General features: G+C 33.6%; 1 protein-coding gene across 4 annotated transcripts in view; it reads left to right on the top strand.

The window, feature by feature from the left end:
• LOC111424234 (tenascin accessory) overlaps positions 1 to 15,950 on the top strand; it is a 595,836-nt gene that overhangs the window by 561,250 nt on the left and 18,636 nt on the right. For all 4 annotated transcript variants that reach the window (XM_071200222.1, XM_071200223.1, XM_071200224.1 and 1 more), the window contains 5 exons: positions 12,250 to 12,417; positions 12,633 to 13,472; positions 13,526 to 13,667; positions 13,724 to 14,902; positions 14,958 to 15,147. In XM_071200222.1, coding sequence (XP_071056323.1) covers positions 12,250 to 12,417; positions 12,633 to 13,472; positions 13,526 to 13,667; positions 13,724 to 14,902; positions 14,958 to 15,147 — 2,519 coding nt within the window. The remainder of the gene's footprint in view (positions 1 to 12,249; positions 12,418 to 12,632; positions 13,473 to 13,525; positions 13,668 to 13,723; positions 14,903 to 14,957; positions 15,148 to 15,950) is intronic.

A 15,950-nucleotide genomic window follows, 5' to 3' on the forward strand; every position in this document is an offset into this window, starting at 1 on the left:
TTCTGGCAACACATCTATCAGAAACGAGTTTAATTCGTTTCATTAAATTTTCATAGTTGAGCTGCCATTTAACTTTAAAATTACGGACGGCCATAAAGCGGTGAAGCCATAAAGTGTGACATTGCGGACACTAAATGATACAAAGTGATTAAATAAAGTGATGATATTATGATATAGTGAGACATAAAAGATATATCTAGTCTAACTAACCCTTTAAGGACTGGCTAAACAATATTAAAATAAAACAAATTAATTGTTAGATAAAATCTTATTACATTAAGATTCACTTCCTAATTTTTGCAAACAAATAGTGTATTGTGCATATTAGACAAGATAAAGAATAATTTTAGTTTTAATGCTTCAAGGTCATTAGCACCAACATAAAACAATTCTATCATTAATAACCTTAACAGTTAACAAATAATTCGATCACAAGCTATGTAACAACCCTATGAGTATCCGCAAGCATCTCGTAGCTTAGTTATCCTAAAAAAGTGTCTTTAATTTGCATATAGTTTAGAGTTCAGCAAAAAGTACGCTACTCCCAGAACAACCCCATAACCCAGATAAGATGGCCCTTGGATAAGATGTATAAGATTGGATATGTCTGAGGTGTAGTTTGGAAACCTTGTTCTGCTAGAGAAGAAAAATATATCAGAATGATATGCTTTGAGAAGGTGTTGTCTAAACGCTTTCCTAAATGCTTACAATAGCCATCAACCATCTCGCGTCTTTTAATACTTACACAAGAAGTTACCAAATTCTTTTTCTACTTAGATTAATTCCTTAATTATTCTTAACTAGACTATTGGTTCATCAAATCCTATTTCCTATACTGATTTGATATTACCAATAGAATCGGAGATGATAACAAATGCCTTTTTGACTGCATCCATTCGTGTAAGGCTTGAATATATCATATAATTTCGCAAAAATCCATGCAAATGAATAGCTTCAATAGCACGCCCAACATCCGATTTAATTTTAGATGCATCCGTATACATACAAAATGATTCAGTGTATACAGGCTGTCCCGCAACGATTGTATAATACTTCACCAGTGTATTCTCTGATTAAAAATTGACAAAAAAAACCTAATAAACATAGGTCCGAAAATGGTCCATTGTTGAGATATTCAAAGTTTTAGTTCCATAAGTTGACCTATTGTTAACATCATTAATTCTAATTTTTTTATAATAATTAACCCCTTCATGTGGAATTAAAAGAAGCAGTTTTGGGAAGCAGTGATGAAATCTTTCTAATGAATCAACCAGCATTAGAAAGATTTCTGTACAAGAAAACAACCGTTCACTGCAAGGGAGCAGTTGCTTTATCTGTATCACTACAACACTTTTCAAGCTTTAACAGAAAATTATAGCAAAAAACAACAGATTTTTTGTAGATGAGCCATACAGGAAGTGATACTAAACGTTCCATAAACATTGTGTTTACGAAAGAAGTAACATTTACTCAAAACAGAATTCTTAATATCCATAATACGCGCATTTTGAGTGATGACAATCTCCATGCAATACTAGAAACTCATTATCAGTGTTAATGTATGGACCGGAGTTATAGGTGACCAGTTTATTTGATATTAGGTCCGTTTTTTTATTCTAAATATTCATTTTGATTGACAGATGCTTCCATATTTTTTTTACAAAATGAGCTTACTGAGGCATTTGGTGAATTACCTCTGCAAATGCTTGCAAACCTTTATGCACGATGAAGCAACAACACATTATGCACGTGGTACTCGTATGTACTTAGATTACAGATTTGATAATAATTGAATTGACCATGGTCCTGTTACGTGGCCATCTAGTTTTCCATTTTTAAATCCGTTAGATTTTTGGTTTTGATGACATTCAAAACAAATAGTTTATTCTGAAGAAGTTTAAAATGTGCAAGATTTGAAAGATACAATTAGTAACCCATTGAAAGTAGTAAAACAAATGTTAATCATACAATTACTAGGTCAACTTATGAAACTAAAACTTTGGATATCTCGAAAATGGACCATTTTCGGATCTTTATTAGACTCTTTTGTCTATTTTTGACCAGAGAATACGCTGGTGAAGTATTGTACAATCGTTGCAGGACACACAGTATAAAGATTATTCTTCCAATCCCGGAGGTAAACAGTTCTCTAGATATATTGTTTTTAGAAAAGGTAGAAAATCATCATGCGGGTCCTGGCCTCCCAAGATTTCCTCCTCCATTCATCCTTGTTCTGTGCAGCAATCTCTAAATACAACTTTAGCCGCGCACTCTTTAGCACGTCCTCCCACCTGACTTCAAGTTTCCTTATTTCCCTCATCTTTGTGGTTTAGCTTGCATGATCCTACTCGATACACATGACCCATTGCAATCGCATGACCTTAATTCTAGTCATGCCATCTAATACCTCGTGTTTTCCCAACGGTTAGTATAATTCAAACTTCTATCGTCGCCATGTTCCGTTCTCATACATCCCTTTGAGAATAGATGACCAAAAGATTTTCCTCTCGAAGATGAGTAGCAGGCCAGCGTCTCCCCTGGTAATAATCCATGTCTTCAAAGCGTACTTAACCACGAGTATAAGGATTTTGCAAATTATTAACTTTGTTTTCCTACCCATGGTACGGCTAGAAAGTTGCCTAACGCATTTCTGACTTCTATTCTCACTTCTACGCTATAGTTAGTTTTCAAGATACCTATACTCCCGCACTCAACTCCCACATACCTTAAAATTACACTAACAACATTTTGAAAACCAGTATTCAGTAGTCTAAGCGTAACACTCATGAATGTATACAGGAATTATCGACATATAATGATCGCTAAATGTCTAAACAGTGTACGTTCATGAAATGCACTTTTTGTAAGCTGAAAGAAATGCTCTTTGTTAGAAAAGTCTGAATAAAATAAAGTAAATTACCCCACATAACTCATTCATGCAATTGGTCAATAACACCATATAACCTTATCATATAACTTTTTGAACAGCATGTTGTTGTGTTTAACACAACGACAAAAAACATCGCTGACGCATACTAAAAGCACAAATCATAATTCTGGGGTACATCATTAGCAAAATCTAAAGATTGTTTGTTTCTTTGTGACCAAGAATTTAAGATTGTAGCTATCGTGGGCACAGATTCCGGAAAAATACTAGCCAGTATCTCTATTATCTCAATTATAGATGATATAACAGTCTCCTCTAGCTTGAGGTGCTTTCTTTTAATTGAACGAGATTATGGCAACGTTAAGGATAATAGCACTTGTGCGTTCCACGAGGGAATAGTCTTTCCAGCAGCACTTAAAATCGATCGATCGAAGGAACTGACAGCAGCCTCGATTCAAAATGAGTACTAATTGAAAACTTACTGCTACTAGAAAAGTTTCCACCTAGAAAAAAGTATAACAATTTCAAGAAAAGATATTCCCGAATTTATGGCAAAGACTTCCAATATGATCAGAACACTATCACCTCAAATTATAGAATGAAGAAAATGAATTTTTAATAGTTTAAATTAGTAAGGCGATAAGCGAGAAACAACGAGAAAAACCCCTTAAGGGAATTTAATAATTTATGTTTCAATCGAAAGTATGGCTTACATTGAATAAGAATGTCGAAATGTCCAATTCGTTATTCAAACCTAATTAAACACTTTCACTTATCGAGACTGTTTCAATATCCGATTAAAAAGCCTAAATTATTAAGATTAAAAATCCAAGAATTCACGATGAACTCTAATTTCTTTATTGTAATCTGTCACTGTTCTAAAGAACTAAAGTATTCTCTCCACATACAGATTTCTTTCTTTTTTTTATAAAAATTCTTATAAATTTCTAAAATCTTTCCGATTGGTATCCACTTACAATTAGTGCAATACAATGTTGGTTCCAATACATGATATCTATCACCTAATTACATTAGATTTTAGTAGAGTTTATTCATGACTTCTGCTTCCTCTGAGTATGTATTCGTCTCTTTTATTGGTGTATCAACCCTCTTAGTGTTTTGATGGGTATAATCATTAATCATGTTATAATATGTGGTATATCAATATCTAATTATAATCAGCATGTTTTCGCAATTTCCCACCAATTTAGATCCAATGTTGCAGTATTAATTTTAGCTGCACTTAAATTCCTTTTTTTAATTTCTCCCCAAAAATTATAATTTCTGCTGGTATACTTCGACTAAAGCCCGTTCTCTATCTTTTGTTGTTTACGTTATCATGTTCATCTTGTGATGATTCATTAATAATGTTTGATCAAATTGTAGTTTAAAATTCTAAGGTAATCCTAAATTTTACACGCAAACTTTTTCATTCATTTCGTACCGTTGTTCCTAATTCCAAGAAAATTCCTAATAATGACAAATAAATGAAGATAATGAAGGTTACAAGAATTATTATATATTATTACATCTATCTAATCTATTAAATTTTTATGGATGACATACCTTAATGTTAGATTATTATCGGCAACAATCTATAAATGTAGCGGACTAATCTATTATGATAATCGTTGTTTTTTTTAGTCTCACCCATGGCATGTTTTGCCATTAATAACAAATCTGATTAAAGTAATATCAGATCTGATAAAAGTAATATAGTAAATACAGATTGACGAAAACTTAGATTTAAATTCCACTTTCCCCAGCGCCTTTCTTTTCCTTTTTCTTTGATATCAATTCTTCAAACTCAGAGTTCAGTGTTTGGAAGAATCGAACGAATATGCGATGGGTATTCATATTTTCATGGTTTAAAATGTTTATAGAACGATGCTTAAGCGTAGAATCACGTTCCCCTGAAATTAAGTACTTTATACGGTTTATTCAAGTCATTTTAAAAAAGGAGCATCGGGCACCTATATCCTGAGGGCTTTCGCATAACAAGTGTTGGTAATCTTGGGTCAATAGTTGATTTCCACTCTCACACATTATCTGAAATAAAAAGTTGACAATATGTTTTAAGTCAACATTCCATACCGTTGTCAGTCGTGTTTGCACGGTATGCGTAGCACATTCTATCCTCTTGATGTTGTGTTATAGAAATGGTGTAGAATCAAGAAGAAATCATGAATTTCATCAATACTTAGCGTAGGCATGAGATCATTTGGGATCCGAAACTTCCAGACCATTACAACAAATTTAGTAAACAAGATACGTGGAAGGAAATTGCAAAACAAAATTACAAAAAACAGAAAATGGAAATGTAAAGTACCATCACCGGAAATGTTGTGCTAATCATGAACTAATCGGAATGGTTTCAAAAAAGAAAACTTTTTACCAGGGACCGACAATCCAGACACTTCCTTAAGTACATATTCAGATACAATCATTTCATTGAAGAATTAGTAAAATTTTGAGAAATAATACAACTTACTTGAATATAGTCTTTTAATACTTCTGTAATAGCACTACATACTTCTGGAACGATCCCACTGACTGCTTGTTTTATACTAGCCAAAACTTGTAAGGTTGAAGCAAGTTTTTCTTGAATAGGAATAGCTTCTCAAAATGTGATACTTTGTTTAGCAATTTTGTGCTGAATGGATTACAACATCATAATGTCATAATGTTCGCAACAATTTTTCTCATCTCCTGAGCTACAATTAGCACTTTATACAACCCACTTTTTATAGTCTTGCGTCTTCTTATTGTCGTGGAGAATATTTGCTCTATCCAGAAAATCAGGACTATTAACCCAACATTATGTTGACTAAATGCGTAAATGCTGACTAGAAATGAAGTTTTTTGATGATCTGACATACATATCTACACTCTGCAAACTGACAATGCAATGCTTAATTTAAGCCGTCCTTCCATCAGGTGTTATCCATATGTGTGAGGATCATGTATGATCCTTCCGTTAAGTGCTCGATTATTGTTCACTTGTCTGATTATTGATCTTGATCACCCTGCCTCATAGTTGCCCTAATTGCACATCAGATTCCACTAACTTCCTCTGACTACTTTTTCTATGAGATAACTAATATAATCTCCTATTTCTTAGGCATTTCATGAACAATCTTTTACTGCCAACAATAAATTTTCCAATTTCCTTAAATTTTTGTATTATGAAATGCATAATTACCTTTTTTTTTCATTTTCTATTCAAAATTTTCAATCAATCCTCTTAAGCTTAATTTATAAATACAATAAGACGAATAGGTTCAATTTTCCAAACTGCGCCGTTAAGGTTAAAGAAATAAATCGAGATTAGCGACGAAAACGGAAGCGTGACAGGATGGGAAATTTTCGGATCCCCTACATACATTTACATTAACGCTTCTACTTGCAAGAAGTGATCCATCACGAACGCATGAGCGTCGTTCTTTTTCGCGCGCTCCGGATTTTACTCCTGCTATCAATTTTCATGTGTAAGCCCTAAAGGGGCCTGGAAGTAATTTTTCCGATCCATTAGATGTCGCCCTCTTTTTTTTCTTACCCTACAAGGACAAAGTGCTTCCAATTGAAGGGTTTTAAGGCGAAAAAAAATCATAATCCATAAAATAGGTGTGATTATTATTTTTATTTTTTATCGACTCAAAATCATCAATACACATCAACTAATTGGAAGTCTGGTATTAAGTTTGAATACATCATCTAAGCCTCTGAATACCTCTGTCTAAACCGATTTTGAGGGTTCCCCTGGGAATATCACTTATTGACGAAAACACTTTACTCGCGAGACGTCTCCAGAGCTCGAAGTGTTCTCTAAGGAAATGTCTTTGCTCCAATCGCTCGCTATTAATCTAACGGTAACACCTGGATTAATTAGTTGGGGAAGAGAGGTACAGATGTTGGGTATTTAGGGAAACTTTATCATCGAATTGGCTTATTCTACACATATTAATATTGAATGGTACAAACTAGTGATGGAACGGATAGATATTTTGCGAAAAGTCGGCACCCCCTTCGGCCGGATATCCGGCATATCTATCCGGCCATTATGGTTATAATTTTTGGTGCATTTCTGAAGTGATACCCTACATTGCCACATTATTGCGATATTTGAATAAAAATGAAATTAATAAGAAAGCTGATAAGATAAGATATGTCAACTTATTTGGATCCAAAATACAAAATGAATTTTTTTGATGCTAATTTAACTAACGAAGCAAGCCCTCTAAAAAGAATATACTTTAATTAATAATTGGTGATATTTCCACAAGGATCCTTCAAGAAATGAATTTTATAGCGAATTTTGAAACTTATTGATGAAAATTGCAACATCGAAAATTTTATCAAAACTTTAAATATTGTTTTATCAAAAATTGAAAGTTATTTTTCAAAACGTGTTGGTTCATTGGAAAGAGCACACTCTTATTAACACTTTGGGAAATTTTCATACTCATATTCCAAGAAATGGATTTTATACGAATTTTTAAAACTTAATCGGCGAAAACTGCAAAATTCGAAAAAATTGTCGATCATTTCAAAAATTTATATCTCAAGAACTGAAAGTGATTTTTCAAAACCGCTTGTTGCATTAAAAAGAGGATTCTTTAATTAATAATTGGTGATATTTCCACAAGGATCCTTCAAGAAATTAATTTTATAGCGAATTTTGAAACGTATCGATGAAAATTGCAACATCGAAAATTTTATCAAAACTTTAAGTATTGTTTTCTCCAAAACTGAAAGTTATTTTTCAAAACGTGTTGGTTCATTGGAAAGAGCACACTCTTATTAACACTTTGGGAAATTTTCATACTCATATTCCAAGAAATGGATTTTATACGAATTTTTAAAACTTAATCGGCGAAAACTGCAAAATTCTTAAAAATTTCCGATCATTTCAAAAATTTTTTTCTCAATAACTGAAAGTGATTTTTCAAAACGGGTTTTACATTAAAAAGAGGATACTTTAATTAATAATTGGTAATATTTCCACAAGGATCCTTCAAGACATGAATTTTATAGCGAATTTTGAAACGTATCGATGAAAATTGCAACATCGAAAATTTTATCAAAACTTTAAATATTGTTTTCTCAAAAACTGAAAGTTATTTTTCAAAACGTGTTGGTTCATTGGAAATAGGACACTCTTATTAACATTTTGGGTAATTTTCATACTCATATTCCAAGAAAAGGATTTTATATGAATTTTTAAAACTTAATCGGCGAAAACTGCAAAATTCGAAAAAATTGTCGATCATTTCAAAAATTTATTTCTCAAGAACTGATAGTGATTTTTCAAACGGCTTTTTGCATTAAAAAGAGGATTCTTTAATTAATAATTGGTGATATTTCCACAAGGATCCTTCAAGAAATTAATTTTATAGCGAATTTTGAAAGTTATCGATGAAAATTGCAACATCGAAAATTTTATCAAAACTTTAAATATTGTTTTCTCAATAACTAAAAGTTATTTTTCAAAACGTGTTGGTTCATTGGAAAGAGGACACTCTTATTAACACTTTGGGAAATTTTCATACTCATATTCCAAGAAATGGATTTTATACGAATTTTTAAAACTTAATCGGCGAAAACTGCAAAATTCGAAAAAATTGTCGATCATTTCAAAAATTTATATCTCAAGAACTGAAAGTGATTTTTCAAAACCGCTTGTTGCATTAAAAAGAGGATTCTTTAATTAATAATTGGTGATATTTCCACAAGGATCCTTCAAGAAATTAATTTTATAGCGAATTTTGAAACGTATCGATGAAAATTGCAACATCGAAAATTTTATCAAAACTTTAAGTATTGTTTTCTCCAAAACTGAAAGTTATTTTTCAAAACGTGTTGGTTCATTGGAAATAGGACACTCTTATTAACACTTTGGGAAATTTTCATACTCATATTCCAAAAAATGGATTTTATACGAATTTTTAAAACTTAATCGGCGAAAACTGCAAAATTCGAACAAATTGTCGATCATTTCAAAAATTTATATCTCAAGAACTGAAAGTGATTTTTCAAAACCGCTTGTTGCATTAAAAAGAGGATTCTTTAATTAATAATTGGTGATATTTCCACAGGGATCCTTCAAGAAATTAATTTTATAGCGAATTTTGAAACGTATCGATGAAAATTGCAACATCGAAAATTTTATCAAAACTTTAAGTATTGTTTTCTCCAAAACTGAAAGTTATTTTTCAAAACGTGTTGGTTCATTGGAAAGAGCACACTCTTATTAACACTTTGGGAAATTTTCATACTCATATTCCAAGAAATGGATTTTATACGAATTTTTAAAACTTAATCGGCGAAAACTGCAAAATTCTTAAAAATTTCCGATCATTTCAAAAATTTTTTTCTCAATAACTGAAAGTGATTTTTCAAAACGGGTTTTACATTAAAAAGAGGATACTTTAATTAATAATTGGTAATATTTCCACAAGGATCCTTCAAGAAATGAATTTTATAGCGAATTTTGAAACTTATCGATGAAAATTGCAACATCGAAAATTTTATCAAAACTTTAAATATTGTTTTCTCAAAAACTAAAAACTGTTTTTCAAAACGGGTTGGTTCATTGGAAAGAAGACACTTTTATTAATACTTTGGGAAATTTTCATACTCATATTGGAAGAACTGGATTTTATACGAATTTTTAAAACTTAATCGGCGAAAATTGCAAAATTCGAGAAAATTGTCGATCATTTAAAAAATTTTTTTCTCAATAACTGAAAGTGGTTTTTCAAAACGGGTTTTACATTAAAAAGAGGATACTTTAATTAATAATGGTAATATTTCCACAAGGATCCTTCAAGACATGAATTTTATAGCGAATTTTGAAACGTATCGATGAAAATTGCAACATCGAAAATTTTATCAAAACTTTAAATATTGTTTTCTCAAAAACAGAAAATTATTTTTCAAAACGTGTTGGTTCATTGAAAATAGGACACTCTTATTAACATTTTGGGTAATTTTCATACTCATATTCCAAGAAAAGGATTTTATACGAATTTTTAAAACTTAATCGGCGAAAACTGCAAAATTCGAAAAAATTGTCGATCATTTCAAAAATTTATTTCTCAAGAACTGATAGTGATTTTTCAAACGGCTTTTTGCATTAAAAAGAGGATTCTTTAATTAATAATTGGTGATATTTCCACAAGGATCCTTCAAGAAATTAATTTTATAGCGAATTTTGAAAGTTATCGGTGAAAATTGCAACATCGAAAATTTTATCAAAACTTTAAATATTGTTTTCTCAATAACTAAAAGTTATTTTTCAAAACGTGTTGGTTCATTGGAAAGAGGACACTCTTATTAACACTTTGGGAAATTTTCATACTTATATTCCAAGAAATCGATTTTATACGAATTTTTAAAACTTAATCGGCAAACGGGAGGACGCAGGTGACAAGAGTTAATAACTCTACATCTGACTCCTTGCCGCTAGTGAGAGGGGTACCACAAGGATCAATCCTGGGCCCTCTCTTATTTCTGTTGTTCTTCAATGATTTTGCTTATTACATAAAAGCAGGTCTTGATAACTGTGATTGCATCCTATATGCTGATGATGCTACAGTCTTAATAAGAAGTAGAAATCGGGAGGATACTGCTAGTGGGGCTGAGTTGGCTCTGTCGAGGGCGCGGGACTGGTGCCTTGCGAACGAGCTTTGTCTTAATGAAAATAAAACTGTCACACTTCCATTCACATTGAAGCAGATCGACGCTCCTTGTCCCGATGTAACCAAGTTTTTGGGCCTCTACATCGCCGCTCCTGCGTTGCGTTTTCACGAACATAGTGTGGAGATGGGCAAAAAAGTTAACCGTAATATATTTCTCCTAAGGCGGCTTGCAGTAACTGTTACGCCAAAAGTAGTAAAAAGTGCTTATTTTGCATTTGTTCATTCCATACTGTCTTACTCTATACTAGCATGGGGAGCAGCCCCTGAAGCTGCTCACATTTTCGGGCTGCAGCGCAGGGCGGTAAGAATAGTAACGGGTTTAGGTTATCGTGATGATTGCAGAAATGATTTTATTGCGCAGTCTATACTCACCATTCCATCTCTGTACGTCCTTCGCTGCGTGGGATACATCTTGGACAGCATGAACTCCTTAAGGATGCACGGTGATATTCACCCGTATGAAACGCGTGGGAGAGAAGACCTCTACCCAGACTTTGCGCGGTTATGCAAGACACAATCAGGTCCTATATACATGGGACAGAAATTGTATAATCACCTGCCACATAGTGTGAGAGCTCTTCCAGCGGACGAGTTGCTTGGGAGGTTAAAAACATTCTTGCTAAAGAAGGGATTCTATTCTATACGGGAATTCCTTGAGACCTCCGTAGACCTATTTAGTGCTTGAGATTCATTTTCTCTTTTTTTGTATACTGTAATTTTGTGGTTTGTAGGGTCGTTTTATTATATTTTAATTAATTAATTGATATTTTATTGTACTACAGATTGACGAGTGTAAAGAGTGTAAGTTTCTTATTAGCACAATAAAGAATAAAGATAATTACAAAATCATTTCAAAAATTTATTTCTCTAGAACTGAAAGTGATTTTTCAAAACGGCTTGTTGCATTAAAAAGAGGATACTTTAATTAATAATCGAAAATGATAACAGCGACAGTTCTGTTAGTAATGTTAATGAAAAACCTGATATAAATAAAGTTGTATTCAATGAAAAATGTCATATAGGGGTTGAACTTGATTATTATCTGCAACGTTCAGCACCTAAAAGAGATACTAGTTCCTGTGAATGGTGGAGTACTAAGTAATAGGTTTTTAATATCCTGCCAAAGCCGGATATTTGGTAACTATTTGGTATCCGGCCGGATTTGAAAAAATGGCCGAATAAGCCGGATAGCTGCCAGATATCTATTCCACCACTAATACAAACTCATTAAACCTTAACAAAATTACTCTTTATTCATAACAAAAGTGAATGAGATCTTTAATATTAACACTTTTTGATGTAAAAAGACAATTTCATAGTCCTTTTCCTCGAATTCAAAGATTTGAATTGCATATTAAACTTAAGGGTTAGTTAGACCCGGTCTCGGTTCCGTCGCGTAGCATCGAAAACGTTAATTAGTAAGCAAACGCGCCGAGAAATAAGAGAAGGAAGAAGTTGGCTAGCTTCGCAACCTCCACCGTCGACTTTTGGGGGTGGGCGACCGCGAAATGAGCTCGAGGAATACGATGAGAAAGGAGACAGGGGTAACTCTCCTCTTCGGGGGAAACCCAATTTTCGTTAATAATTTAATTGCGGGACCGTCGTTTCATGTCGCGCATTGTTAATGGCTTGTCGGCTCCTTCTCTATGTATGCTTCTGCAGGTTCGACGTGCTGGTGAACGGCGGCGGGGCTGTTACATTGCAGTTCCAGAGGTCACCTTTTAAACCCCTCACGAGGACAGTGTTCGTGCCTTGGAACCAAATCGTCGTTTTACCACCGGTACATATGCAACTCAGCGAAGAACACGAATCCACTAGGATACACACTAGGTAAATTTTGAGATTAAATGTTTTGATGAAATAAAAATAACGTCACTCAATATATTTAAAGATTAAACAAATAACGAATATGTTGGAAATAGTTGACATGACAAACATTCAAATTAAATTGAATTCATTCGTTATTAATAAAAAAAACCTTTTAATCACATCAAACGAGATAAAATAAACATGACTAAAAAAAATTTTTGTTTTACATCAAACAGAAATCCTGCAATAAACTTCCCCGGTGTAACTCGTTCATTATTCACATTGAGTGGAGATTTACCGGAAACATGTTCAACTCACGATCCGGAGATTTTAAAACCGGTAATAACCGGAACTTGGATGCCAGAAGCGGTCGGCGGTTTAGCCGGTCAAAGTGTGATCTTTTCCGAAACTCAAATCGTCCAAGAATCGATACCGATCCCAGGTTCTGATCTCCATCTAATGTACCAAAGCTCCCAAGCTACTGGCTATTTAAGCACGATCCACATGAAACTCACCGGACACGTTATACCGAAGACTTTAACTCACGTCTACGTTAGAGTTGAGGTCGAAGGTTCGCTTCACGTGAAAACCTACGAAGCCGATCCGGATTTAAAACACACATTCGCATGGAACAAACGAAACGTTTACAAACAAAAAGTTTACGGGATTGCTTTGGCAAAAATTTCTATCGGTTATCAACACACAACGTGTTTAGATCCAGTTTGGGAAACACAAACTGCCAGATTGAAAGGATTCGAAGTTGATATTTCGGATATTGGTGGGTGGGGGCTCGATATCCATCATCATTATAACTTCCACGAAGGAATTTTACAAAAAGGGGATGGTTCTACGCTTCATCTCAAAGAATATCCACGAACTGTTAATGTTGTGATGGGAACGGGATTGCAAAGAACTTTGGATTGTCCTGGACAATGTGGGGGACCAGCTAAAGATGCTAAGTTATTAACCCCTGGATCATTAGCAAGTGGCCCAGATGGAAGTATTTATGTAGGCGATTTTAATTTAGTTAGAAGGATTACACCAGAAGGAAATGTTTATACAGTGCTGCAACTAAGGTAGAAATAAAATAATATAAGTCAATTCAAAATTAAAATTTATTCTATTTTAGAGCCACTCAAGTCGCTTATCAATATTATTTAACTATATCACCAGCTGATGGTCATTTATACGTTTCCGATCCAGAAAAACACCAAATTTTAAAGGTTATCTCTTTGGAACCTGTCCAAGATCCAAGTATTAATAGCGAACCTGTAAGAAATCATCCTCATCAGTCCAAATTAATCTTTATTAATTTATTTTCTTTTAGGTTGTTGGAAATGGTGAAAGATGCATTCCAGGAGATGACAGCAACTGCGGTGATGAAGGCTCTGCGAAACACGCAAGATTATCTCATCCAAAAGGAATAGCAATAGCAGCTGATAAAACCATGTACATAGCTGATGGAACAAACATTCGAGCTGTTGACCCAAGAGGATTTATCCACACATTAATAGGAAGTCATGGCCATCACAATCATTGGTCTCCAATTCCATGTAAAGGGGCTATTCCCGCCTCGAAAGCTCAATTACAATGGCCAACTGGAATTTCTTTGAGTCCATTAGATGGTTCGCTTCATTTCATTGACGATCGACTCGTTTTGAAATTAACCGCCGATATGAAATTGAAAGTGGTGGCTGGAACTCCTCTTCATTGTCACTCAACGGAAACAAATTCAACGAGTTTGCCGCTTCCTGAAGATATATTAGGGACGGTTTTAGCATTGGCTTTTTCACCAAATGGTGATCTTTACATAGCTGAGGCTGATACAAGAAGGGTTAATTATATAAGAATGATTGATTCTTCTGGACAAATAACTCATTTTGCTGGAAAAACTCAAGAGAAAATGAAAAATAATTGCGATTGCAACACAAGCATCACCACAGCTAATCCAAGAAAAATGCAAGAAATGCCTACAGCGTGTATTTGCGGAGCTGATGTAACAACAAGTAACGCAGAAACTTTGTTATCATCGAACGCAAAGTTTCAAGCGATTTCTGCATTAACCGTTTCACCTGGTGGAGTTCTTCACGTTGCCGATCAAGGATCTTTACACATTTTAGCTTTAGAACATTATTTACCATCTCACGATGAAAACGGGGAATTTCATATACCTTATCCAGCAACGGAAGAAGTGTACGTTTTCAATCGATACGGGCAACACGTCGCCACGAAAGATTTGGCATCGGGAAAAACGAGATACTCATTTTTATACTCAAAAAATACTAGTTTTGGAAAATTATCCACAGTTACTGATAGCTCCGGAAATAAAATACAATTCTTGAGAGATTACAGCAACGCTGTTAGTTCTATCGAGAATACGCAGGATCATAAATCTGAGTTGAAAATTTCTGGTGTTGGATATTTGGTGAAATTGAGCGAAAAGGGGAGGTCGGAAATTGAGTTGGATTATGATATGAATAGTGGATTATTAACAAGTAGATCAGGGGTGGGTTAATTTTAATTAATATGATTTAAAATTTTTCTTAATTATTTTTTTATAGGGTGGTGAAACTTATATGTATCAATATGACGGTCTTGGAAGAACAACAGCAGTGATTTTACCAAGTGGAGAAGTTCTTAATTTAAAATCAGATTTAGCAGAAAATGGAGGATTAGTTGTAACAACATCGAAACCACCAACAGAAATTTGCGTAACCGGAAAAACTAATAAAAAAGCCATCATAACCGATAGTAAGTTACTTTTTATTCTTTTAATAAAAATTTTTTTTTTGTTGCCCTGGATATCTTTACAAATTTTTATGTTTTCAAGTGCCCAGATTACGAATATATTTATGAAAGTACTGAATGTGCTCTTGTTTTTTATGATTTTTACATATCTTATATTTTGAACAATTTTCAGTTTGTTAGTAATAAAATTTATTTTCCCAGTCATGATTAGGTTTCTGCGCAACTTTTTCGCGCATACAAACATCACGTGATCCTTACTCTCAGACCCCTTGCTCAGCAGAACAGCTGAGATCTCAATTATTTAACAAGTGTTATCATGTGTTATATATTTTGTTTCAATTACTGAATGTCCATTCTAATATATTTGTCTTGTCTTTTAAAACATGAGTTCGTCACGAAGAAAGTGTAAATATAGTAGTGATTTATTTTGTGACCATATTATTTTGTGACCATATTTGCGGTGTTTATATAACGAAAAAACAAAAAAGAAATATCACAGACTTTGTAAAGGAGATTTATGCTGAATATTTCGTTTTTAAAATGGACAAACTAGATGAATCATGGGTTCCTCATAAAGTTTCTAAGTCCTGTGTTGAGTCTTTACGGTTGTGGAAAAAAGGAGAACGTTCTGGATTAGATTTTGGTATTCCTATGATCTGGATGGAGCCTAAGAATCTATGCTAAGAATCATTTCGATGATTGTTACTTTTGCGTAGTAGATGCTAAAGGTTTTAATCGAAATCAGACGTGAAGATATCCAGACTTACAGTCCACAAAATGTCCTGTTCTGCACAGTGAAAATCTCC

Source organism: Onthophagus taurus, chromosome 11, assembly GCF_036711975.1.
Source record: "Onthophagus taurus isolate NC chromosome 11, IU_Otau_3.0, whole genome shotgun sequence".
NCBI classification, from domain to species: domain Eukaryota; kingdom Metazoa; phylum Arthropoda; class Insecta; order Coleoptera; family Scarabaeidae; genus Onthophagus; species Onthophagus taurus.